This window comes from Gossypium arboreum, chromosome 4 (assembly GCF_025698485.1).
Source record: "Gossypium arboreum isolate Shixiya-1 chromosome 4, ASM2569848v2, whole genome shotgun sequence".
Classification (NCBI taxonomy): Eukaryota; Viridiplantae; Streptophyta; class Magnoliopsida; order Malvales; family Malvaceae; genus Gossypium; species Gossypium arboreum.
The window spans coordinates 120,591,356-120,616,822 of record NC_069073.1 but is presented as its reverse complement, the minus strand read 5'-3'; the positions used below and the strand labels follow the sequence as shown (position 1 = coordinate 120,616,822).

General features: G+C 32.5%; 2 protein-coding genes and 1 long non-coding RNA gene across 3 annotated transcripts; 2 read left to right on the top strand and 1 right to left on the bottom strand.

Moving 5' to 3' along the window:
- Positions 1–7,455: 7,455 nt before the first annotated feature.
- On the bottom strand, positions 7,456–10,240 carry LOC108458170 (nifU-like protein 2, chloroplastic). Its single transcript, XM_017757459.2, has 4 exons — positions 9,952–10,240; positions 9,744–9,858; positions 8,872–9,182; positions 7,456–7,813 (listed from the first exon to the last, which is right to left on the bottom strand). The coding sequence occupies exons 1-4, from the start codon at positions 10,039–10,041 to the stop codon at positions 7,625–7,627; spliced, it is 705 nt and encodes a 234-aa protein (XP_017612948.1). The 5' UTR covers positions 10,042–10,240; the 3' UTR covers positions 7,456–7,624.
- Positions 10,241–10,813: 573 nt separating this feature from the next.
- On the top strand, positions 10,814–13,639 carry LOC108460888 (uncharacterized protein At5g49945-like). The gene is made up of 3 exons (XM_017760582.2): positions 10,814–12,004; positions 12,887–13,090; positions 13,180–13,639. Exons 1-3 carry the CDS (start codon positions 11,021–11,023, stop codon positions 13,405–13,407), a joined length of 1,416 nt encoding a protein of 471 aa, XP_017616071.1. The 5' UTR covers positions 10,814–11,020; the 3' UTR covers positions 13,408–13,639.
- Positions 13,640–20,944: 7,305 nt separating this feature from the next.
- Positions 20,945–22,048, top strand: LOC108458237 (uncharacterized). Its single transcript, XR_001867262.2, has 2 exons — positions 20,945–21,287; positions 21,629–22,048. It is a non-coding gene; the product is annotated as an uncharacterized LOC108458237 (long non-coding RNA).
- Positions 22,049–25,467: the final 3,419 nt, after the last annotated feature.

Genomic DNA, 25,467 nt, shown 5'->3' with positions numbered 1-25,467 from the left:
GTTCTTTATATCATTGCCATCATTTTGTTTAAATGCACGTTTTATTTACCAACTACAATAATATGTTACTATGTATGATTTATAATGCAATACAATTCCCTACGCATCATCTTTAAAAAGACAAGGCTCCAAAATTTTCAGAAAATATAAAGGCAATGCTTGATGTTTGGAAATTTAGAAAAAGTAGTGCCTTAACTTATTGGGTTGCGACTTTTCCCGTTAAGTTCGAATAGTCAAGTACCCTTCTAAGTTTTTAAAGGTTTTCAAAACGTAATCGACTGTCTTGGAACTGTAAAGCGATATGTCCTAACTTACTGGATGTAGCATTTTGTCGTTTCGAGATAGGGATTTCAAAAAGGGGGCTAACTTAGTGTTAATACTTTGATACAAGTGAACCCAAATTTTCAAAATCAAAATATTTTAAAGAGGATTACATCTTAAAATCTTTAAAATTTTCGACATTAAAGACATTTGATAATCAATTAGGTACCAATTTTTGGGCGTTACGAGGGTGCTAATCCTTCCTCGTACGTAATCGACTCCCGAACCCGTTCTTTTATTTCGTGGACCAAAACTAATGATTTTAAAACAAAATGTTTTAAAGGTGATCCAATCACATCAAAAAAGATTGGTGGGGACTCCCGTTTTCGTTTTTAAAATCGATTCCCATTTTCTAAAACTCGATTTGAAAATGGTTTCGACACCTTAAAAATCTAAAGAGAAATTGATTTTTTTAATTATATTAAAAATCAGGTTTCCTTAATGTGATTATTTTTAAAATTACAGAAAATATATTTTTTTTAATACAAATAAATATAGATATTTAAATTTCATCAAAATCTAAACACTCAATTGTCATATTCTTTTTAAAAATATTTTTATTTCTTATTTTATTTACTATATTAATATAGTATGATGTCGTTTCTGTATGATGTCATCTTATCGCATCAGCTTGGTGACATCATCTGGTCAGTCTGATGTCATCTTACACCGTTAAATCGAAAACTGTGAGGGGCAAACTTAAATTAATTTTTTATTAGATAGGTGAATTTAGTATTTATAGAATATTTTATCCAATTGACCTAAAATAATTAAATAATTATAAAAATAACTCAATATAAAAACATTTATCAAAATATCCTGGAAGAAGTAGTGCCCAGAGGTTATGGCCAGCCATGGCCTACATCTATATCCCCAATTTCCAAAAAAGTCATTTGATGATTTAAAGTTGTAGACACCTATATATATTTTTATTAGTATAATACATTTGTATCAAATTTAAAAAAATATTTTTTTTTGGGTGTCGTATAGTAGGTGGTTGGCACCTATTTTCAAAATTTTTAAATTTTTTTTAATGCCAACACTAAGTTGGTCGGCACCCTTTTTCAATAATTCTTTTTTCTTGATCTCGTGAATCCATTGGTTGGCACTAAGTATTCTAGGATGAGAAAAAAATATATACATGGGTGTCGATCATTGCACTGTCGACATCAAAAAAAATATTTTTTAAATTACAACTCCAGTCATCAGGTGGTTTGTGATAGCCCGAATTAGGGCCTAAATCGAAGAGTAGTTTCGAAACCACAATTCTGAAGTAGAAAAATTTATTCTGATTAATTTTTATAATTTATCGAGTGATTAGATGCATGTGTTAGAGTATCGATAGAAAATTTCATGAATTGCATGTGTAATTTGCCTATTAGGACTTAATTGCAAAAGTTGATAAATATGAGTTCTAGATGTTAAAGGATTTAATTGAAGAGCATAATTGAAGTAGAGGTCCTTAAATGGTAATTATACCATTAGGTTTTCATGGAAAAAAATGGACATATAGGTAAAAATAACCAAAGTTTTTAATGAAGGGTAGTTTAGTCATTTGGTAATTAAAAGATTAAAAAAAAGGAAAAAGATGGCAAAATATGTCCATCTTCTCCATTACGACGAAATTTCAAGGGTTCTCCATAGCTAGGGTTTGTTTCAAGCTTACAAGCTCCATAGTAAGTGATTCCAAGCCCCGTTTTTAATGTTCTTTACGTTTTTGGAGTCTCGATAACTCAATTTAGCTTATGCTAGCAATAATTTAACCTAGGGTTCATATTTGAAAAAATACCCATAGGTGAAATGTGTTTATTTTGATGTATTATGGTAGAATATGAAGCTTGAAATTGTGTTAAACAACTTTTGCTAAGCAACTTTACGTGAAAAAACGAGTAAAACGACATAATCGGTAAAAATACCTAATTTTCATAAGTACATGTTAGATTGAGAATTTGATGTTGCCATAGGAGGCAAAAATGATCAGCATGTCATAAAACATAAGAATTTGGGAAATAGTTTAATTTCCGAGCTTTGGGGAAAAAGTGTAAATATGCAAAAGTTTAGGGGCAAAATCGCAATTTTTCCAAAGTTAGAGTTAAGGACTATTTTGATAAATGTGAGTATTAAATCAGCTAAATGTGTTATTCTAAATCAAGAAAAAAGTGGAATCGACCTTGATCGGGGAAAGGAAAAGATTGTGGACTAAATTGCAAAATTTCTTTACTTTGCACCGAGGTAAGTTTTTATGTAAATAATGTATTGTTTTATTATGTTATAATATTTTATTTTTGTGACATGTGAAATAAGTTTTAGTATTGTTCAATTAATGGACACAAACGGTGATTTGTGGTTAGTGAATTGAGATTAAATGAGGAAATCTCGGTTGAACATTCGGAATGGAAAAACGTGGTGCTAAGTGGATATACCACGGTTACACATATTGATACATGTAACATAGTGCTAAGTGGATATGCCACGGTTACATATATTGATTCATTAACGTGGTGCTAAGTGGATATACCACGGTTAAACATGTAACGTGGTGCTAAATGGATATGCCACGGTTATACATGTTAATTTGAAAAGTGGCGCTAAGTGCATATGCCAAAATTGCATGTTAGCCCAATAGTGTGGTGCTATGTGCATATACCACTATGTTGGGCATTAATTACGGAAAGTGGAGCTATGTGCTAAAACTACCGAATATTGTTACTTTCCGAAGTGTTCACCGGAAAAAACAAGTTTGCTAAATGAAATTTAACGTGAAAAAAAAAGTGGGATAATACTGAAATATGAATATATGAGTTTTGAATTATGAGTTAGATATGTGATTGAATTTTTGATAAGATGAATATGGATAAGTATTATCTTGAAAGTTGATAATAAGAAATTTTAGTGAAGGAATGAAATTTGGGATAAACAGTCTGAAACAGCAGTAGGGGAGTGACTTTTAAAAATCACTAAAAATGCTAAAAGTTGAACTAGAAGTAGAATGAGAAATGGAATTAAAAAATATTGAATCTATTTTCCTATAAAAGAAACAGAGCAAACAAAGGAATTCTGTATTTTGAGATATTTATATTTTTGTAAGACTGGTTTAGACTAATTTTGTGATCCCCTATTCTGAATTGTAAAAGTCATTAAAAATTGTAAAAAAATAGTTAATGAACATAATTTATATGGTTGGATTCCTTACTGAATTTTTTTTCAGAAGAAAAAAACGAGAACCTCATTTGAATTTGGTATCAAAAGATAATTAAATTTTAGTGAAGAGTGGTCAGAGCTGCTGAACCGCAAAACAGGGGAGACTTCAATGAATAAACTGTATTAATTGGCCCAACCAAAAATTCTGAAATTTTTATGGTAATAAGACATATGAGTCTAGTTTCTGGAAAAATTTATGGATCTTAATTTGGAGTTCCGTAGCTTCAGATAAAAATAATTTAGTAACTGGGACTTGAATGGACAGCTTGTACTAAACTGAAATAAATGATAAATGCATATGAGAAAAAGGTTGTGTAATTATGGATACATATTTTGGGATCTATAAATGTCATTATTAATTTGTTATCTTTATTATTTACATATTACTTACTAAGCTTTTAGATTACTTTGCTTCCTCTTCCTTTCTTGTTTTATTTTATAGTGAAATCAAGTTTGCTCGTGATTCGGGGAAAAGTTGTCGGAAGCTCACCAACACTATCCATCTTTCCTTTTGGTATTTTGTAAACACATTTTGGACATATGGCATGTATAGAAGGCTTGAGTATTTTGTTATAAATTTTAGTAATATTACTTTAAAAGTTGAATTCTAACGTTAGATATTTCATTCGTATTTTGTTATCGGTATGATCTAATGTTAGTTACATTATAAGTTTATGATATATGTGAATTTAAATTTTTTTAAAAGATGAGTAATCAATTGACGGATTTAAATTTAGATAATCATTTTATGTCTTGATTTGCTATAATTATACGTACATTGTTCTAGTAATACTCATATTCTGTTCTAGTATTGAACACGGGTATGGGGTGTTACATGGTTTTTTGGGAATCGGGGACATGAGTGCCGCTATGGGTGGCCATAACTCTTTGGCGCTGTTCCTTCTATGTTAGTCCATAAATGTTGTTGAACTTGGATTTTTTTATAATTATTTAATTTTTTTGGATCAGTTTAGTAAAATAGTCGTATTTATACTAAAATGATTTTTATGACGTTTTCTATAGAATAAATTTAATTTTATTATAATTTTGACTTGATTTTTGAATGTCTTTTTATCTTATTAATATAAAAAATTTATCTCAAATAGTATGCACATGAAATTATTTATCAAAATGATATGTTTGCAATAGTTACCACGTGTGGTGCTTTACAAGTTGGCACCATCATTTTTTTTCTACAATCATCATGCCATAATAGGGTTTAAAAAAAATTTATTAGTGGTGTCAACTTATCCGATAGCACCATTATTTCCTGCCAAAATACGAGTTTGAATCGAGTTGGAGGGGTGGGGGAGACTTGTTTGGCAGCACCCAGGTAAAGGGATGCTATCAGGCGGCACCGGATCCTATTTAAACAAAGCCTTCTTGAACAATTTAGCAGTTAACTGATAAGAAGAAAGGAAAAAATATTTTAAAAATATATTGAAAATCGACAAAAACAAGTGAACATGGATAAATTTCGATTTCAACATATATATATTTAAATATTCTTAATACATTCACAAATTAATTTGAAAAGGTAACGTGTCTTTGTGGAATACATACGCAACATATGAGCTAGAACAGCACCATTTTAGGTAAAAGTTGACTAGGCTTGAGGGCAATTTCAACATATTTAAATTTTTTCCTTAAATCGGTTAATTGTTAAACCGTTCAAGAATGATTTGTTTAAATAGGGGTTGGTGCTGCTTGGCAGCGTCCCTGGACGACACACTCAACTAATGTCGATATTAAGTTGGCCCTCAACTCAAACACATGGATTAATGCCGGTGATTCAAATCCTGTGACATCTAGGTGGGGCATAATCTATTCGTTCAGCCAATAGCTTGAATCATGGCCACGCAGCCTCAACATGTGGTACGCATCCTAATCATATTAAATTACAACATTAGTTAAGATCTCACAATTAATTAAAAAATTATGTGCAACTATTATGAAAATTTCGTGCAATATTAGAACATTTTTTCCCAGTAAATGGATCGACTTTGCTGTGTGATCGTCTATTGTAATTAAAGAACCCATTTCGATGTATGCACAAACAATTAAAATTTTAATCATTGACTTAACAAATAAACAATATAAAATTAACAACAATTATTTTTTTCGAAACCCATTTTCGTAATAAAAAAAAATCTAATTACTCAAACAAATATATAATGTTCACTTTTATATCTTAAAATATACAAATTATTATTAAAAAAATACACTAGGCAAACCAATCTTAGGGTGGATTTGGATGGGCTGTGTATTTACCTGAGATTAGTATAAAAAGAGTGATGGCTGTGAGATTAAATACTATAACAATATTGTAGCGTGAGACAAAAAGAAAGCTAAACGCATTGCACCGCCCATCCAAACCTACCCTTGTTACTTTCAACACAAATCTATCTTAATACACAATTCTAATAATTTTACTAAAATAAACATACACTACCAAACCTATTTTAATAAACATAACATACATACACCACAAAATTAGCATACAAAATTCTAATTTTTAAAAAAATTACAAATATCTAAACTAACACAATTCTAATTATTTTCAACGTTAACATATTATTACAAAAAAATAAACTTTTAACACAATTCTAAAACTATAAAATACATACCTATTTTTTGGGGACCTTCGACAGTGGGGAGGAGAGAGGAGAGAGCGTATAAGTGTTTGTAATATAAAAAATAAAAATGCAAAATAATTAGTACTAACCTTAATACTAAATAATCTTTTTAAGACAAAAAACTACTACTAAAATATAACTAATTATACTACTAAAGAAAATACAACATACCATTTCTTCTTGATTTTCGCAGGGGGACATTCAGTTAGGTTGGAGGACAAAACCAACTCCTTTTATAATAATGAAAGCAGTATAATTTTAATATTAATATTTTAAACAATAGATAAAAAATTTTGAATTTTGGGATATTAGAATCTGAACTCATGACCGATGGGTCACATGCCGCCTAACGGTCTGCCACTGATGTGACCCATCGATCATAGGTTCGGATTTTAATACCCAATTATTTAATATTTTTTAGTTTAATAAAAAAATTATATGTTAAAATATTCAGATGAAGCCTGACGCGTAAGTGAGACCATTAAATTTTTTTTTTTAGTCTAACTGTATAAAATATCGTGCATTTTTGAATATCTAATACTAGTCTTGTTGATTGCTCAGACGCCACCATAATTATTTTTTTAAAAAAATCCAATGATTGCTTTAATCATCGCTAGCAGGGGAAGGGGGTGCCACTGATTGCTTTGGCAGCACCATTGGTGCACTAGTCATTCTGCTTATATTGGTAAATAATAGGGGTCTTATCCTAATTTAGTAAATATTTATTTTTCTATATTAATTGGGTAAAAAACCCGAAATGTTTTATTCGCTAAAAGCCTATAAATCCAAATAGGGATATAAATAAATCAACTTGAGCCCAAATATTATCAAATTTGAGCTCAAGCTCGATACTCACTCGAAGCTCAATTGAATATCTATTTTTAAATTCAAGCTTAGCTTGAGATATAATCAAACTACTTGAACTCAATTATGTTCACTTAACAATTTTAACCTCAAGTTTAAACTCAACTTCATAATAAAGCTTAAAATTAATAATATATAAAGCTAATAACATAATTTAATAATATAAAAATATAAAAAAAACCCTTGATAAGACTCGCAAACCATTTAAGTCAAATATTACTAATTTTAAATTTAGCTTGATCAATAGCTTAAGCTTGGTTTGTTAATTACTGAATCAAATTTAAACCTTTTTTCAAGTCATACTTGATTTCGAATAAATCATGAGCAAACTTTTTATACGAGGCCTATCTGCGTTCCCTGCTTAGGTTTCCACATTGCCGAATGTTTTTAACGTTTTCTCATTTTAAAATCGGAACGCCATTGTTGAATTGAATTTAGAAAAGAAAAAACAATATACTTAGGACTGGCAATGGCATCCAAAGAGAGAAAAGTATGGAAACTATGAACTATACAGCAGGATTTTCACTATTCATACAAGCCTAACAACAATAAATGCTATATTTGGTAACTATTTTGTTAAATCTTAAAACATTGCATTGGAATCATAAAAGTTGAACGGCTGCAATGGCCGGAATTTTCTCTCGCAATTTTTGCGTTACGGCTACTCTAACAGTCATGACCCCCGCTGCAGGACCTGTGATTCTAACTTTCACGATCGGCTCCTCAATGGCAACTAATTCAAGAGATCCACCCGCTGCACCAACCAGATAGGGCCTAATCTCTTCAAGTACCTACATAGTATAAAAAGTTCATAATAAGTTGACATTTATGCCTAATTTCATTATGCAAATGTAAGTGAGAACACCATAGAAACCCCTAAAATAGGAGTTAGATTCAATTTGCCCTTTATACTAAAAAATGTACACATTAGTCCTATATATTAGATCAAAAGACCAATTTGCTCTTTGATCTAATGTACGAGAACTAATTTGCCATTTTTTAAAAGAAGAGGAGAACATGCAATTTGACTCCTAATACAAGGGCCTACATGGTACTTTTACCGCATCTGCAATGTTTGTGAGAGAGAACAAATTGCCCATAAATAGAAGCCAAAAAAGGCCAATCAACCATCAAAACAATGTCACAACTTTGACCAAGGATTTAAGCCAATCTTAAGAAACAATAAGTCGAGAATAGTAACAAAAAAGGGGAAAAAGTCACATATATATTATTATGTCCACATGATATTTCTATCTCGTTCAATTTCCATATCGTTCTTGCATATCTCCCATCACATCAAAATAAAGGTGCCAACGCATGCACTGTGCACCTTAGCATTATACAACAAAAAGTGCCTCAAACTTGTTCAAGCAAGGCCCATTTGATCAGGCACACCCTGGTGTTTCACTTATTTAGATTGACATACCTTTACTAATAAGAAGGGGATAACATCGAACTCTATACTTTCCAATATTTTGAGCATTCAACAACAAACCTTGACCATAAGGAAATCATGCATATTGACAAATAAAAAAACAGGTTTTGTAGATAAACTAGACCACACTTTATATATATATACACATGTATACATAGAAAGAGAGATATGTACACACGCAAAAACTAACACATTTGAATCTTGCACTTTATTTCACTAACGCTAGCTCTCTTTTGTGCCTTGCTCGTGAGGCAATACAGGGGTTCTAGCGCCTAGAGAGCAGAGGCAATACAAGGTTTCTAGCACCTAGAGAGCACCTTGTGCCTATTTAATGATTAGATTTGAAATGCTAAAATAATATGCTACGGAGAAAAGGAGAACAGTTACAAGCTAATAAACCAATGGAGTAATTACCTTCTCAATGTTCTCTTCATTCATCTCAAGGCCAGTTTCTTCATCAGTCACTGGTTCTACTGCCACAATTTCAGGTATCTTTTCCATTAGACGTTTCTCAATACCCATCTTCATAGTCATAACCGAACTCGGACATGAGCCGCATGCCCCTTGTAGCTTCAACCGAACAACATTACCATCAATCTCGTGTAATGCTACATTTCCCCCATCTGCAATGAGGTATGGTCGAACTTCATCCAAGATGCTCTCAATGTTCTCTGTCGTCAGCGGCAACTCCAGGGCTGAATTTGGAGTGGCCACAGCCTTTACAACTGCAATAAGTTGAAACAAAGCAAACTTTTAAAGATTCAAAACACTTGACAAAGGATTAATTCCACCAGATGTCCTCAAACTGAAACTATAGCCCAAACTTTAAATTGGTCCTCAAAATTCAAAACGATCAAATCGAATCCTTAGGTTTTCAGCATCATATCAATCAAACCCTTCCATCAATCTTGCTAATAGATGTTGGTCAAACTGTAAGCACGCATGAAAATCTTGGATCCGACGTATTAAAAAAATAGTCTCTCCATATTTTTAGACATTATTTTTCTTTTTAACATGTCATGTCCAAACTATTCATACAATACAATAGATACAAACATGTTTACAATTTCATCCACATGTTCTAATGATACTCCAAGTCATAACCGAACTATCATTTAACATCTAAACTGACTGTTAGACTGATATAAGCACCTGGTTAACATGAAAGAATAAGGGACCAATTTAAAATTTAAACAATAGTTTGGTGACGATTAACACAATTAACCCTACTTCAAAATTAACCTAAAATTGTAACAAAACAAATCTGAAAAAAAAAAGTAACTTACTCAGCTTGCGCGTAAGAGCAGGTGATCGAACCCTAAGACAACGCCATGAGCAACGCCGCGACGGATTACGCCCTTTCGCGACCGAGACGCGGGCTCCAAATAAGCTTGATGATGGCTGGGAAAATTCGAAAATCATCATCAGAATCTTGAAAAACCGAATTGAAATATCCAGAAACATAAAAAAATCAGAGAGAAAAGAAAAACGAACCTTGGAAGGATTAGGACGAGAAGAGAAGCGTTCTAGGGTTTGATAATGGGTGCTGCAACAGTATGTTGGGGTAATAACAACGGATTGCATCTCCAAATCAATTGATTTGGACGAATTAGAGATGAAAAAAACAGCCTTTTCTTTATGAACTTTAATCAAGTTCTTTCCTTTTTTTTCTCTCTGGTAGATTCGAAGGTGGAGCTTGAACGTGTGCGTGTGTTGGGCGAATGTGTTTGCCTTTTAATCGGAATTTGTGAGGTGGGGATATTTGATATTTGTTTTAAAGCTTTATTTATATTTTCAGCTTCTACCTATCAGTTTAATTTTCCCTTTTTTTTTTCTTCTTTTTTTAATTTTAAATAATATATACGCGCAGGCAAATTTAAACACGACAAGAAAGAAAAGAAAATAATAAAAATTATGACTTTTAATTAAGAATTGATATTTAATTGATTTAGTTTAATTATTAGAGTATCAATTAAATTGAAAATTGATATTTAATTGATTCAACTATTAATTTAATTATTAAAATATTAGATGTAACACTTTAAATTATACTATGTTAATTTTATATAAAAATTTAAATTTTAAGTTACTTATTTGTATTCGTTTGAGTTTAAGTTTATTTTAATTTCAGATTCAAATCAATTTATATTTATATTCAGTCGATTTTGGAATGAAAATAGAATTTAAATTATTAATTTTTATGGATAAATTACATAAAATTTAAATCACTGTTATAGTTTTTTTTCAAATCACCTGCGTTAATTAAAATCTTTCGTTCTTTTCTTTTTCCAATTTTCAATATTAATTGTCAAATTATTTAAATTTAAAATATATTTTTCTACTCAGACAACACTAGATAAATAATCCATGAATTTGGTGGTAAAGAAATAAAGAGGAGGCTGTGTGTACAGTTGAAATATAGGTACCTCTCAAGTCTCAAACCTTTTCCCAAACTTTTATCAAATGGATTTTAGTTGAATCTCTCTGGATTTAAATCAACAAGTTCCATAATTGGAAACAGAAATCAAGTTTTAACGAAGAAGGAACATCCCCGAATTCCAAAATGAAGAGACCTAAATTCATTTCTTCCTTCCACTTGCTTCTTCTCCTATCTGTATTAATAACCCATCTCTGTTTCTCTCTTGTTTTCGCTGATTCCCACTTCGAAGGGTTCGATTCTGAAGACGACGACACTGTTGAAGAAGAACCCTTCGATCCCCACCCTGTTAAATCACCTCCTTTAACTCAGTCCGAGTCACAGCCTTCTCTAGATCCTGATCTGAACACTGTTCCTACTTCGGATCCTTCGTCTCAATCGGATCTTCAAAAGCCATCGACCACCACATTTGAGTATTGGGATGAGGATGAATTTGAAGGTTTACCCGTCGAGCAACCACAATCGGAGCCTTCGAAAACGACGGAAAACGCTCCTCCAAATGACCCAGATCCTAAAACAGCTTCACGACCTGGGAATGTTTCGGGTTCTAACAAGTCCTTTACGGTGGAGATTATTTGTGGGGTTTTCTTGATTGCTTTTATGATCAATTATTTCATCGGTAAACATGAAAACGAAAACATTGCGTTGGCATGGGCAGCGAAATTCGCTACCAAAGGTTCAATCTTTGAGAAAAATTTCAGTCTTTTGGGTATCGGAGAAGGTGAGGACTCGCCGTTGTTGTTAAAAGAAGGGCCAAACGTGTTCAAATTCTACGCCAGTGGACGAAGGTATTGTCAGGGATTGTTGGCGACGATGGAGTTGAAAAGCAGGCATGATTTGATATCGAGATTGTTTAACTTAGTGGTTCCTTGTAAAGACGAGATTACTTTTGAGGTTTATATGAATGAAGAAGCCATGGATCAAGTGGTTTTTGCATTAGCAAAGAAGAAAGCTGCTAAAGGGATGCAAAAAGAAGTTAGAGATCTACAGAGATTTGCTGGGTTGGTGGCTAATCCTAGTGGAAGGAAATGGGTGGTGGATGAACTATCTGTTATCTCTGAATCTAAGGAAGTTGCTGGGGATTTGATTACAGAGACCGTGCTCGAACAGGTCGGTTTTCGAGTTATTGATTTATGTTATGAACTGGATATTGATTTGATTTAATGGAATGCTTTATTTGCTTTCAATGTGTTTAGGATTGTTGTAGGTGCTAGCGTGTGCACTATATCGTTGAATATCTAGATTTCAATTTGGTTGTTCTTAGGATCATGAATCTATTATGTTTACATTTGAATTTATGATTGTTGTTGTCTTTCCGGTAATGGATTGGGTTTAGGCGGATGTACTGGGATTCGAGGTTCCTGTAAGTTAGCTAGGCATGTCGGAGTGGTGTAGTCAAAATAAGGAAGCGAGACAACTCAGGCAAATAGTGAAGCTGAGAGTGTAAAAAGTAGGAAAGAAGGTCATATCTGGGTGTTTATACTTGGTTTATTGGTCGCGTGGACATTGGTCGTCCATTTGGCCCTATTGACATGCTCGTCTGTCTGGTGACCAGCGTGTTGGTCTTGCAACATTGGTCGCTTAGTATCCTTTTTGACTAAGCAGCTGATTCTAGGTAGTTACTTGTTGTCCCAAGTGGCTGGCTCTTTGGTCAACAACTGCTCGAGCTAAGTGCTTGGAGTTTTATGAGCTTGAGTTTTGTTTGGTTTCTGACCTTCTTTGGTATTGGGTTGCTTTGCTTATATGCCAGTATAAGATTATGTTTTCTTAGGATTCATTCATCCATTATGCTCACATTCAAGTTTTCTGAAGATGATATTATGACAATGGTATCTCGTTCATTTTGTCGTTTTATTGTATGGCTTCCCTTGTTCATACTATATTCTTATATAAGATCCATTGCATTTAACCTTTTTATTGTTCCAAATTTGCCTGGCAGCTCTGTGAATAGCTTTAACATGGGTGAAATCAATTGTGATTCATATATCGTAGGTTTTTGGTGACAAATCTTTTGAGAAATATGGAAAAGATTTCATTTGGATGCATTTTTCGGATCAACATCCCGACAAGCACAAGAAAATGCTTTTGTTTAAGTTTGCCCTTCCTGATGCCAACCACATGGCTGACATGACTCGCTTGGTGGCTCTTGTACCATACTACATCGATTTAATCGGGCGTTACAAGCTCAGCTCTCAGGTGTTTCATCTTGAAATTACTTTATGCATCGAATACTCGATACATCCATTTGGTAACATTCTTACTTCTTCTTTTTTTGCCTATCGCAGGCTCGATCCAAAACCGAAGCAGCAAGAGTGAAGGCAGCACAAGAGGTATACAGAGAACTTCAAAATGCTAGGCTAGAAGCTTTGCAGAAAAAGAAAGCCGAGAGGAAAAAGATGTTAGAGGAGGCCGAAGCAAAGCTCAGTGCAGAAGCAATTCGCAAGAAAGAAGCAAAAGACCGTGCACGGCAGATGAAGAAGGCAATGCCAAAAATGAAGATGACCCGTGCTTAGATGTTTTTCGATCATTAATACACACTCTTGACGCCATTAACCATAGTAGTTCAGGGTTGTTCTTAGCATCCGCAGGTAAATTGGTATCTTTCCTTAGAATTTATATTAGTTTTCAGTTACCTATAAACACAGCTTTTTGTGGGTTTTGAATGTACCACAAGACAATGCATTGCTTGAGAAACTTGATAAATTTTTCTTCAATGGATAGACATTTCAGAGAATTGTTTAGAAAGACCCCTAAGTAATAAATATGATTATGTTCTGATTATTTCCTTAAAGAACAGAGCCAGCAACCATATTGAATGTACTTGCCTAGTTTATGTTTTTAATGCTTTAATTTATTACAATAATTTTAGTAACCTTTGGATGGGTGGTAACTACGGTGCGGTGGAATCTTTTACCTCACAATTACAGTAATTAATTTTATCGTCACTGTAATTTTTAACTTTACCGAAAGTAAACGTACCATCAATCTAAATGCAGTATGTAAGATTTTGTTCTCCTCTTGTCATGACTTTTGTCTTTAGATCTTGGCATAGTAAAGAAAATGCATTATGATGAGCAATTCAATATTTCAATGTGCATATGTATATATATTATATTTGCCAATTCGATTTTCTTTTAACTTTATTTTTATAAATTAAAAATTGTAGTGAATTGAATTGAATTTTGTTAAATTTATAATTAATTTTAATTTTTATGATGTAAAATAAATATTTTTATTTAAATAGTGAAAATAACTTCAAAATGTTATCTAACAAATTTAATTTTCTAAAAATGCTATATAAGTGATATTGATTATTTTATTTATTTGAAAAAAATTCTTTTAGGAATATTATGAATAAAATTTACAATTTTATCAAATAATATCCAAAAACAATAAAAGAGAGTAGATTTTATCAAAATAAAATTTAAAAACTAAAACCCAAAATTAATATGAAAAACAAAATTAAACATATTTATCATTAAGTATTTGTAAAAATTTAAAAATCTAATCAAACTGAACTCTACAAACAAAGAAGTCAGAATAGAAATGAAATATGTATTTTTAATCGAAAATGGAATTAAATTAATAAAATAAAACTAGAGTACAACTCTATACATAGGAAGATTCAAACTATTAGAGGGAGTACCATAAATATTAAGGAAATTTGGAAATTTTAAAACATCCAAGAAAGAAGGGAGTTGAAAATTACTCCTTAATTGATCTTACTCATCCACATATTTATTTCGTGAAACATTTATTTCAAGACATGTTTCAACGAATTATCAGTCAACATCCTACCCTCTTCAATAAGATTAAAAATATTATCATTGGACAAAAGCTGAATAATAGTGCATCAACTTCAAAATCAAAGTTAACAAAGTTGAGATCTTTGGCAAGCTGATTGTTCAGCCTAAACGTTAGTAGCATTAGGAATGTGCTGGAACAGTCCAATGATCCAATTCTCGTAATGATCACGTATGATGGCTCCCACTCTTGCCTTGGATTTCCCAAGGGATACCCATCGATATTAAATATTAAATTTAGTTGAAAAGGAGAGAGAGATACTTAGCTTATCTCCATAGATAGTGGAAAAGTTCCAACTTTAAGAAACACGACAACTTTGAAAAACAACTATTAGAAGCATGTTCAAATTAAAAGGTGTAAGGTCCATCAAAAGTTCAAACAATCCATCCGGCCAAAACCCTCACTTAGCTATCCTACCATGGCTTTCGAGTGAGCAAATAATGGTGTTTCCTCATCTATACTCCCTCCATATTGGGCGGTGCCAAAGTCAAGTCCAAGCTGAGCCTTTGATCAGTAATAATGTTGCAACAACATGCTTCTCCACTATAGGCCATTACATTTGCACCACCCTCGGTGATGCCAAATAAGTTGAATTTTCTTTCTCCTTTGGCCATGCAGGGCGAAAGGAGTGGTGGTTCACCCATGTCGGTATCTTTGGTATCGCCCAAGCACTTCATTTCATCAGTCGTATTAGTAACAAATATCCTGACGGGTGGTTTGGCAATAACATGATCAACGAAGCTGCCATTTGCAACATTAGGAAGCTCCATGATAGGGATATCTTCCTCCTGTTTGATCGGTGCATCAGACGCCTTATGTAGTTGAAGATCCCCGTATTGGTTACTGTCAGCTAGCTTCTCCACTTCAACCCTGTAGAGGCAAGAACCATCTTCATATTGCACTTTGAACATGGTGATTCTATCACCAACATTGAAGCTATTACAAATAACAAAGTTTCTCCATAATCCACCGGAGAAAACAGGTTTCTTGTACCCTTGTTTGCGAACAGTGCAAACAATTGGCCATATCCTTGTGCCATACATAAGTTGAATTCGGACTGCATGGCTTCCATTGAAACCTGGCAAAGAAGGCAGGATCTTCACCGGGATATCCAACCTCTTCTTGATGTCGGTTTCAGTGAGTAACTTTGAGAACATCCTTGTGGCTACCATGGTTGCTGGTTGGTGGGTAAAGATTGCCTGCAAAGAGGATGATCCAATTGTATGTGCAATGGAAAATATACTTTGATATCAGCTGATATATACACCCCCCCCCCCCCAAAAAAAAACAAAAAAAACGCATGTTCTTCTCTAGGTGTGACTTTTAGCTTTTGGAGCTTCCTCCGGAGAGATTTAGAATAAAATTTGGACGAGGGCGGTTTGGACATGTTTTACTAGGAGAATTAAAATTGAGAATAAGTCTACTCGTCTTGGATAGCAACCATCAATCTTCACGTCAAAGCATTCCTATTAGATGCAACATATAGTTGTCAATGCGACAATTTTGTTTTAGATTTTGAATGATTCAAGTTTGCACACGATGCTAAAAATAAAAATTAAACTATTAGTAATTAAATTATAGATAAATTTTCGTTTTATTCACTTAATTAAAATAAACTATAATTTGGTCACTGAATTATGCGAAAGTTTTCATTTAAGTCAGTGATGGTTAAAATCAATACTATCTTACTTTTTTTGTTCACATTGCTTTCACCAATAAAAAGCTCTCTTTTCCCTTCTGTTTTATAGTTCAATTTTTTTTCCATTAAATAACTTTGGACGTTAGAGATCTTCAAACCAAAATTCAAAATTTTTTTCTTCAATCTTCGACACTGACGACTTGGATCTAAGGTATGTTCTTCTATTCGTTGATGGATATTGATCCACTGTACCGATAATCAAATAGTCGTTTTGAGCTCACTAGTGGAACTAAGGTATTGAGCAATTTAATACATAATCGAATAGTCGTTTGGATATTGATCTAAGGTATATTCTTCCCTTGACAAAACACATAAAAATTATTTAGGTAAAGATATATTTTTGTTGTTTTTAATTTTCAAATTGAGCAATTTAATCCTTATCAATTTCAAAAGTAAATAATTAAGGATAATTAATTGTAAGTTAATATTTTCATTAGTTGTACATAATTTTAATTAATATAATAAATTTAACCTTGATATATTTTATATAAATGTTGATAAAATATATAAATATTGTAAAGTAATTTTATTAAATGAAGATGGAACTCAAAGATATATAAGAAGCTTATATTATTATGCCCAATAAAATGATCTACAATTGACATCATTGTGGGCCTTAATTTACGGTTGTGAATGTGAATTTTGTGAAAAATATGACAAATTTGTAAATTATAATTAATTTATGATAATCATGTTGGTGAAATATTTAAACACTAATGGGTTGAGTTTATCCACAGCTTAGCCGACCTAATTGTTGGAAGTTTTGGGGGCAAAATTTATACATTCACATTCAAATACTCGTCACTTTCTCACACAAGTCCCCCGGGACTCTATCAATTTTTGGAAAATAATGACAATTTAAAATAATATTTTTAATTATTATTGTACTGATGATTAAATCAGTTCAATCATTTTTTTTAATCTCGATTCAATCGATTCGTATTGATTTATGAAAAAATCGATTTAATCTCTCTTTTCAAATCAATGACTATATAATTTTTGATTTAGCTGATTGGTTTAGTTCTGAAAACAATATTATTACCCAAGATGTGAGCTTAATAATCCTAAATTAATAATAATAAAATTACACTTTAATCTTTCAAAATAATAAAAATTAATTTAATTTTTAAAAATTATTAAAATATAAACTATTAAAATAATAAAATTATATTTTATTATCATAAAACATATAATTTAAAACGTTACAGGATACCATCTCTAATTTGATCATTGGTGAACGGCTATGTGGCTAGTCGCGAGTTGCATGTGTATTTACAAGCTCCATCGCGCGATTATGGCACGCATATAATTTTAATTAAGTAAAGGTTGCCTTTGTTTTGGGAGTGGTCCCAATATCCTGACTTGCCACCTTACATTCTCCTTTATTAAAGAATGGCTGTATGTAGATTGAATATAATTCCGTAAATTTCTCTAAAAATATTCCGAGTCTAAATTTGAATTTGAACTAAATACTATTAAATATTTGAATCTGTAAAATAAATTGATTTCAAATTTTCAATTATTTTTTAATATTTAAATTCTTATATTCTAAATTTAAAAATTCTTTTTATTTATATATAAAAGTACAGATATTTGAATTTGAATCAATTTGGTATTCAAATAATAAATATCTGAGATATCTATTTACATTTATTTTAAATTCATAACAAATAATAATTTTAAAATCTAAATTCCCAAAAAGTAGTTACCCTATTAATAAAATATGTATTTTATATTTTAGACTAAAATTTAATAAAGAAATGATAGTTTAAAACAATAAAAATGAATAGTAGAGATTTTGGATATGCAAGTTTTTTTTTTTTTTTAATTTCACTAATACAAGATAATACAAGTACAAGACAAGGTACAATTTGCAAGTACAAGTACAAATGTATGTCTAACAAATTTTAATGGTATATTAAATTAACCAATACAATACATAGAAGATGGAATGTCGAAACCACCCTTTTTATTTTAAATTTTAAAATAAATGAAAAACAGGGGAATCGACTTTTGAAAAACAAAAGTATGGAGTCGTCACCGATCTTTTTGTTTTGGCATGATCGGATCACCTAAGAATTTGGTTATTTTGATAAAATATTTGTGATTTACTAAAATAACGATTTTGGTCTACGAAATTTTGAGAAAACGGGTTCAAGAGTCGGTTACGTACGAGGAAGGGTTAGTACCCTCACTACGCCCAAAATTGGTACCAAATCGATTAAATATTGTCCTTATGTCTAAAATCGAAATGTTTTTGAAATGTGGTTCTTTTTTAATGACATTTGAATAACCTGAGTTGGTTACCGAAAATCTTCTTGTTTAGACATCCGAAAATTTATAATTAGAAAATCACAAAAGGATCCTCAACTATTTAGTCCAACGAAAAATCGAAACCCAGCACAGTAGGGCACGATTCCTCGAATTTCTAAACATTGACCATTGCCTCACCTTGGAAAATACGAGTGAAATTTCGGAGAGATATTCGATTATTTTGGACAAACGGGAGATTGCAACCCAGCACGATAGGGCACTATTCCCCGAACTGCCAAACATCGAACACTTCTTTCGTTTTAGAGGGTTTTTAGAAAACGTGAATGAAACTTCGAAGGGATCTTCGATTGTTTAAAGCAAATGAAAAAGCGCAACTCAGCACGATAGGGCATGATTCTCCAATCACCAAACATCGAACATCTTTTGTTTTGAAAGGTTTTTAATAAACATGAGTGAAAACCTAAAGGAATATTCGATTGTTTTGAGCAAACGAGAAACCACAACCCAGCACGATAGGGCATGATTCCTGAATCGTCAAACGCCGAATATTGCCTTCGTTTTAAATGATTTTTAGAAGACATGCGTGAAATTTTGGAGGGATATTTGGTTATTTTAAGCAAACGAGAAATTGCAACCCAACACGTTAGGGCACGATTCCGCAAATTGCCAAAAATCGCACATCGCCTCCGTTTTAAAGAATTTTTGAAAGGCACGAGTGAAATTTTGAAGGGATATTCGATTATTTTGAGCAAACGCGAAATTGCAACCCAACACGTTAGGGCACTATTCCGCGAATTGCCAAATATCGAATCTCGTCTTCGTTTTAAAAAATTTTTAAATGGATACTTATAAAACTAGCTTAAAACGTATTAATGCATTTTTTGAAATGAAACGAAATTAATCATAAAATTTAGATTTTATAAAACCACATTTCAAAAATCAAATGGAAAATGATGAATGGGGTGATATGCACATATGAGGTATAATGCTTGATGAATAAGAATATTAATCAACTAGCAGAACATGCAATTAAATATAATCAATCTAAAAATTATAACCTAATTTCAATCACGTATGAATAATAATCGACATATCAAAAAGATGAATACCATGAAATAATAATGTATACGCTACGATATAGAACAACCAACAAAATATATGCACCACAAAATAAAATTTAAAAGCCAAAGTAGTATAAGAGGATGGCGAAACAAAGACGATCTTATAAACCAATAATTTATACGACATGCAAATTAATGAATTGGTGCATTTTAGAATCTATTTGTAAAGAAACTAGGGATGTATATACTTAATCATTTCAAATACATATTATAAAATGAATGTTTTAATCGAATATCATACCAAAACATTAAGTAATATTGGTTTTAAAAAAATGAGGATTTATATAGTATGAAAGATATATTAAAAATAATAACCATAAAATGTATAATAAGATATAATCTTTAGAAACATGATGGATTTACAAATTGTATGTATATATATATATGTATATAAATAAACTTAGGAATAATTGTTTACAAAAATATCATAGTAATTTGCACACGATTAAATTATCTTCTATATATGTACGAATATATACATAATAAAACACTTCAATGAAATACTATTTAATATACCAAAAGAATACAAAATCAAGAATTTTAGCATGATAATTTTATAAAAAGGAGTTTTTTTTAAATAATGATTTAACCATCAAAATAGTATACATAAAAAATTTGAATGAGACAATATATACAATAGTTAAAATAATGCAAATACGAACCTCAAGATAATGATTTTATAAAGTATGGTATTAAAATAGCTTGACACACATGTAGAAACCAAATGGACCCTCAAAATTTATAACGAGTATAAAAATACCAAAATAATATAAATATATGAATATATATATAAAAATTTGAACCAAATACTATGTCAAAAGGAAATTTCGGTGTAATAATACAAAAATAAAAGAATTAATATACAAGCAAAAATGTTAAACGAATGTTAAAACAATAAGGTATGCTAATACAGACTTAATTAAAAATCAAGTTAAAATAAAAGGAGAAATTTAAAAATGAAAACAGGTTACTTAAAAGCAAAAGGACCAAGAGGTAAAATGCGCCAATGCGCAGGGGCTCAAACTGGAAATATTCCAGGCTCCCAAAATGCAGCGCATGCACCCGGACTAGGCTGCAAATGCATGCAAATTATGAGGGCCGAATTCAAAATAAATAAATCTGGATTAGGCCTAATCGAACCACTGTACGAAGGGAGAGGACCAATCTTGAAAATAACCCTTTACCGCAAAAACACGCTGGTCCTGAGGGTTAAAGAGTTAGAGGAGTGGCCTGGACGGTGTCGTTTGAGACCACTATTATCGGTCTAAACGGCACCGTTTCCTAATCCCTTATAACCTCTAATAAAGCACCCCATTTCAGCTGAAATCCCATTATTTTCCTCCTTTTCCAAACCCTAAAACCCCCCTGAAGCTGCTGATTCTCTTTCCCCTAGCAGCCAACAAATTTAGGCTGGGGAGAACGCTTTTCGGCCCTTTGATCTTCTCTTGACTTAGATTTCGACTAAGTAAGAGGAGATCCATGGCATATCCTCCAGGTAAACTCCTATTTTCCTTTTTTATTCAAACCTTCGAATAAAGAAAAAGATCAACAAAACAAAAAAAAAGAAAAAAAAGATCCAATCGAAAGGGAACGCCCAGAGATTTGAGTCTGGAAATCACCTTTAGAAAAATGGTTGCTTTGTATTGCTTGAGTTTTTGTATTTTTTTTGTTGCGTATTTGTGCGTAAAAAAATTACAATGAGCAGAGGCTTTGGCTTTATAGCCGAAACAGAAATAAGAAATATTCAAAAATAAAAATAAAAATTGAATACAAATTCTCATTTTGCTGTTGTCTTTTTTGTATGTATTTGCTGGTGTGGTTTGTTCTCTTTCGCAGGTACGGGTGCTGTGCTGGCGTACGGAGGCTTGGCGTGGTTGTTGGAGGCGTTGTACGGAGCGTACGGCGCTGAGGGAGGGCTGTGGCGTGGCTGCTGAGTTGGGGAGTACGGAGGCATAGAGGCCGGGGCTTGGCTGCGGCGCATGGTGGACCCGCTAGGGTTTCTGCCTTGGTTTCTGCATTCGGGCCATTTGGGTTTGTTGCAAATTTCGGCTAGGGGTCATGTAACTGGGCTTGTTATTGGTTATTAGGCCATGTAATTGGACTGTTATAAAACTTGGGTTTTATATTTATTTATTTATTTTATATTTTGTTTCGATTTTTTTGTGTTTGCTTGGGCCGGGCAAATTTGGCCCATTACATGGAAAATTGGACAAAATTTTTTAGATTTTACATATTGAATCAAGTTGCGGTTTATTAGTTAGATGTGTACCTTTTTCAAAATTAGCTTGGGTTTGAATCCACTAAAGTAAATCGATTTATACCCTTTCATATCTCTTTGTACAGCTACTATATTAACTATCCAAATGTTATTAAATTTAATGTAAATTAAAATTTTAATTATTTTATTTTATAAATTAATAATTTAACTAAGGGTGACATTTGATGATTGTGATTCCAAATGTATTAAACCCCAAAAAACAACAATTTGGTGGTCACAATTCATTATCCCACCGACTTGTATCATAAAAAAACGATCCCATAATCCTTCTCGTCACATTCGACAATGAAATGTTGATCCAATCCACTTGGAGCTTAATTACATTTTTATCCCTATTAATATCAAGCAATAAATTGTTTCTTCTCATGGTAATAAAGGGGAACAAATATCTTTGAAAAAGTGTACGTCGACCAAAATATCCATGTCTAAAGGGTTTAGTAAATGAATTCCTTATAGAAAAAGTACCCCCTTTTGAGATTTAAGTCATTATTATTTTTAAATACATTGATTAAAGACCATATATGTGGTTAAGATTCAATCATGAAGTTTATGTTTTATATTTTTTTTAATTATAGAATGGAGCTTACCCATACACAACACGACACCTTATAAATGAAACATGTGTAATATCCTATCACTGCAGAAAGCTCACCATGGCAGTTCAAGCCACAATGATGTTCTCTAAAAAACTTACATATACCGACATCAACAAGAGGTTGGCGATCCCGACAAAGATCTTGCCTACATTGCCTGGTTTCAATCGAAGCCATGCAGTTAAGATTCAGTTAATGTATGGGACAAAGATCTGGTCAATTGACTGCACTGTCCGTAAACAAGGGTACATGAAACCTGTTTTCTCCCGTGGATGGAGAAAATTTGTTGTTCATAACAAACTCAAAATTGGTGATAGAGTCACTATGTACAAAGTGCAACATCAAGATGGTTCTTCACACTATAGGGTTGAAGTGGAGAAGCCAGCTGCCGGCAACCATGAAGTCGATGAAACAACCGTCACCCGGCACCGGCGAGAGCAACTGCCTAATGCACCGATGATCAACATGCTTGCCAGTGTTCCTATTAACACATTGGTTGATGATCATGTTATTATTACCAAACCACCTGTCTGCAGGATATTTGGTACTAATATAAGTGGTGAAGCATGTTGCAAGATAAGTACTGGTCAAAGGCTTAGCCTAGATTTGGTTCTTAGTCAACCCACTATTTGCTAATTCAAAAGCTAGCTTGGTGAGCTTGGAGTTGGCCAGGATGGGGTTGTTTTGCCTATGGTGTTTTTTTTTTTTTTTTTTTGGTTTGTTTTACCTATGATGATGCGGATAGTGTTTTTCTTTTATCCGCATCTTTTATGTTTGTTTTACCACTCATATTCTGGTTGTTTTGGTTTATTTTTCCCTACGATGATGCTGATAATATTTTTTTAAATCAGCAATTTTCATATTTGTTTTATTATCTATATTTGAGTTGCTGTGGTTTGTTTTTTTTAAGGATGCCATTGATAATATTTTTCTTTTATCGGCATCTTCCATGTCAATTTTATTGTTCATGTTCAGATGATTTTGGTTTGTTTTAGTTATGATGTTGTAGAGTAAAATTTTTTTTATTGACATCTTTCATGTTTGGTTTATTATCAATAGTTGGATTGTTTTGGTTTGTTTTATCTATGATGTTGACATTTTTTTTCCCAAATATTCATTGGAACTAATTTAGTAATTAATCAATTTGTAGATCCATTAAAAATCATACTGGGATTGTTATAAAGTATTATGACAATAATTATATCAGAAGTTCTCTTTTTACTTAAACATGAAAAAATATTGTTAAAATAATTAAAAGTTTACCAAACAAATAATTAAGTTCTTAATTCAAAACTTTAATCTAAAATTTGGAACCAATTCAACCTTTAATTTTTATAATATTTATTTTTAAATAATTTATGTAATTTTTCTATATTAGTAATTTTATTTTAAATTATTCCTAATAATTTATAAAAACTTTTAATAAAAATTTATACTCAAATGATCTACATCAAACTATAGTCTACCATTATCAATTTCCCTCCTATCAGCTCTCGTCAATCAAAACCATTACACATCGCTTACTTTATGTCACTAAACATTAATGTAGTACCCCGGATTTTGGGGTTTAGAAGTTCTGATGTTAGTGATTAGGGTCTGAGAGAAAGGTGTGCTTTTGTGTCTAGTCTTGCATATAAGTGATAGAATAAGTTTATTGGTCTAGTGTTGAGTGAGTGTTAGTGCACCTCAAGTCTTTGGGTGTGCATTTTGGAGAGGCAATTTATTCTACTTTGTTTAAGTTAATATTTCTTATTTTTTTAATTTTTTACTTTATTCTAATTAATTGTTTTTTTTTTGGCTTTCTGCTAGATGTTCTTCTTTTGGGGTTTCTTTTCCTTTGCTTTCTTTTTTATTTTTCTTTCTTTCTATGGGGAAATGGTTTGCTGTGCATATTTTGAAGAATTTCGCTCCGCTATCGTCGAAACAGGTGTGGCATTCGAACCTTAATTATTTTGTTTTGCGAATCGTTGTTTCTGTATTTCTTGAGTGTGCTTAAATTCATTGATTTGGGAGTTTGGATGTTGAAGAAGTATAGGGAATACTGCGTATTTCAATGTACTTTTGATATAGTAAAGGTTGGGGAATGTTGTGACGGCTAAAACAAGGTTTTCGACCTATTCTGAAAGAGTTTCGTGACTACTTTGGTGGCCACACGGGCGTGTGCCTATTCACACTGCCGTGTGGGATTAGGAATTAGGATTCCCAGACTAAATTTGGTGCCACACAGCTGGCCACACGGTCGTGTGGCCGATTTTGGGATTTTGTTATTTTTTACATGGTCGTGTCTCCTGAACACACGGGTGTGTGAGTTTGGGAATTAAAGGTTTGAGTGATTTAGGGTCACACGGTTGTGTGACTGATTTGGGGATTTAAGAATTCCATATGGGTGTGTATTTTGAACACACGGTCGTGTCTGGTGGGCACATGGGCGTGTGAGACCCTCACACGGTCGTGTCAGCCCTATTTTCAAATTTAGTGCAAATGGACAGAGAGTTACATGGGCTATTCCCACGGCCATGTCCCTGGTCCACACGGGCGTGTGCCTTAGTCACACGACTGTGTGCCTCATTTCACACGGGTGTGTGTTTCAGTCACACGGTCGTGTGCCCCTCTTCACACGAGCTTTCGACCCGCCACACGACCTAGGCAATTTCACACGGCCAGAGCACACGGGCGTGTGGTCTTAGGACGCCAAAATTTCAGTTTGTGTTTGTTTTGATCTGGAAATGTAATTGTGTGTTTCAAACCCTTGGCTATGCCTTGAAAGGGTAATTAAGACTTTGATTTGGGTTGTGGCTTATGTG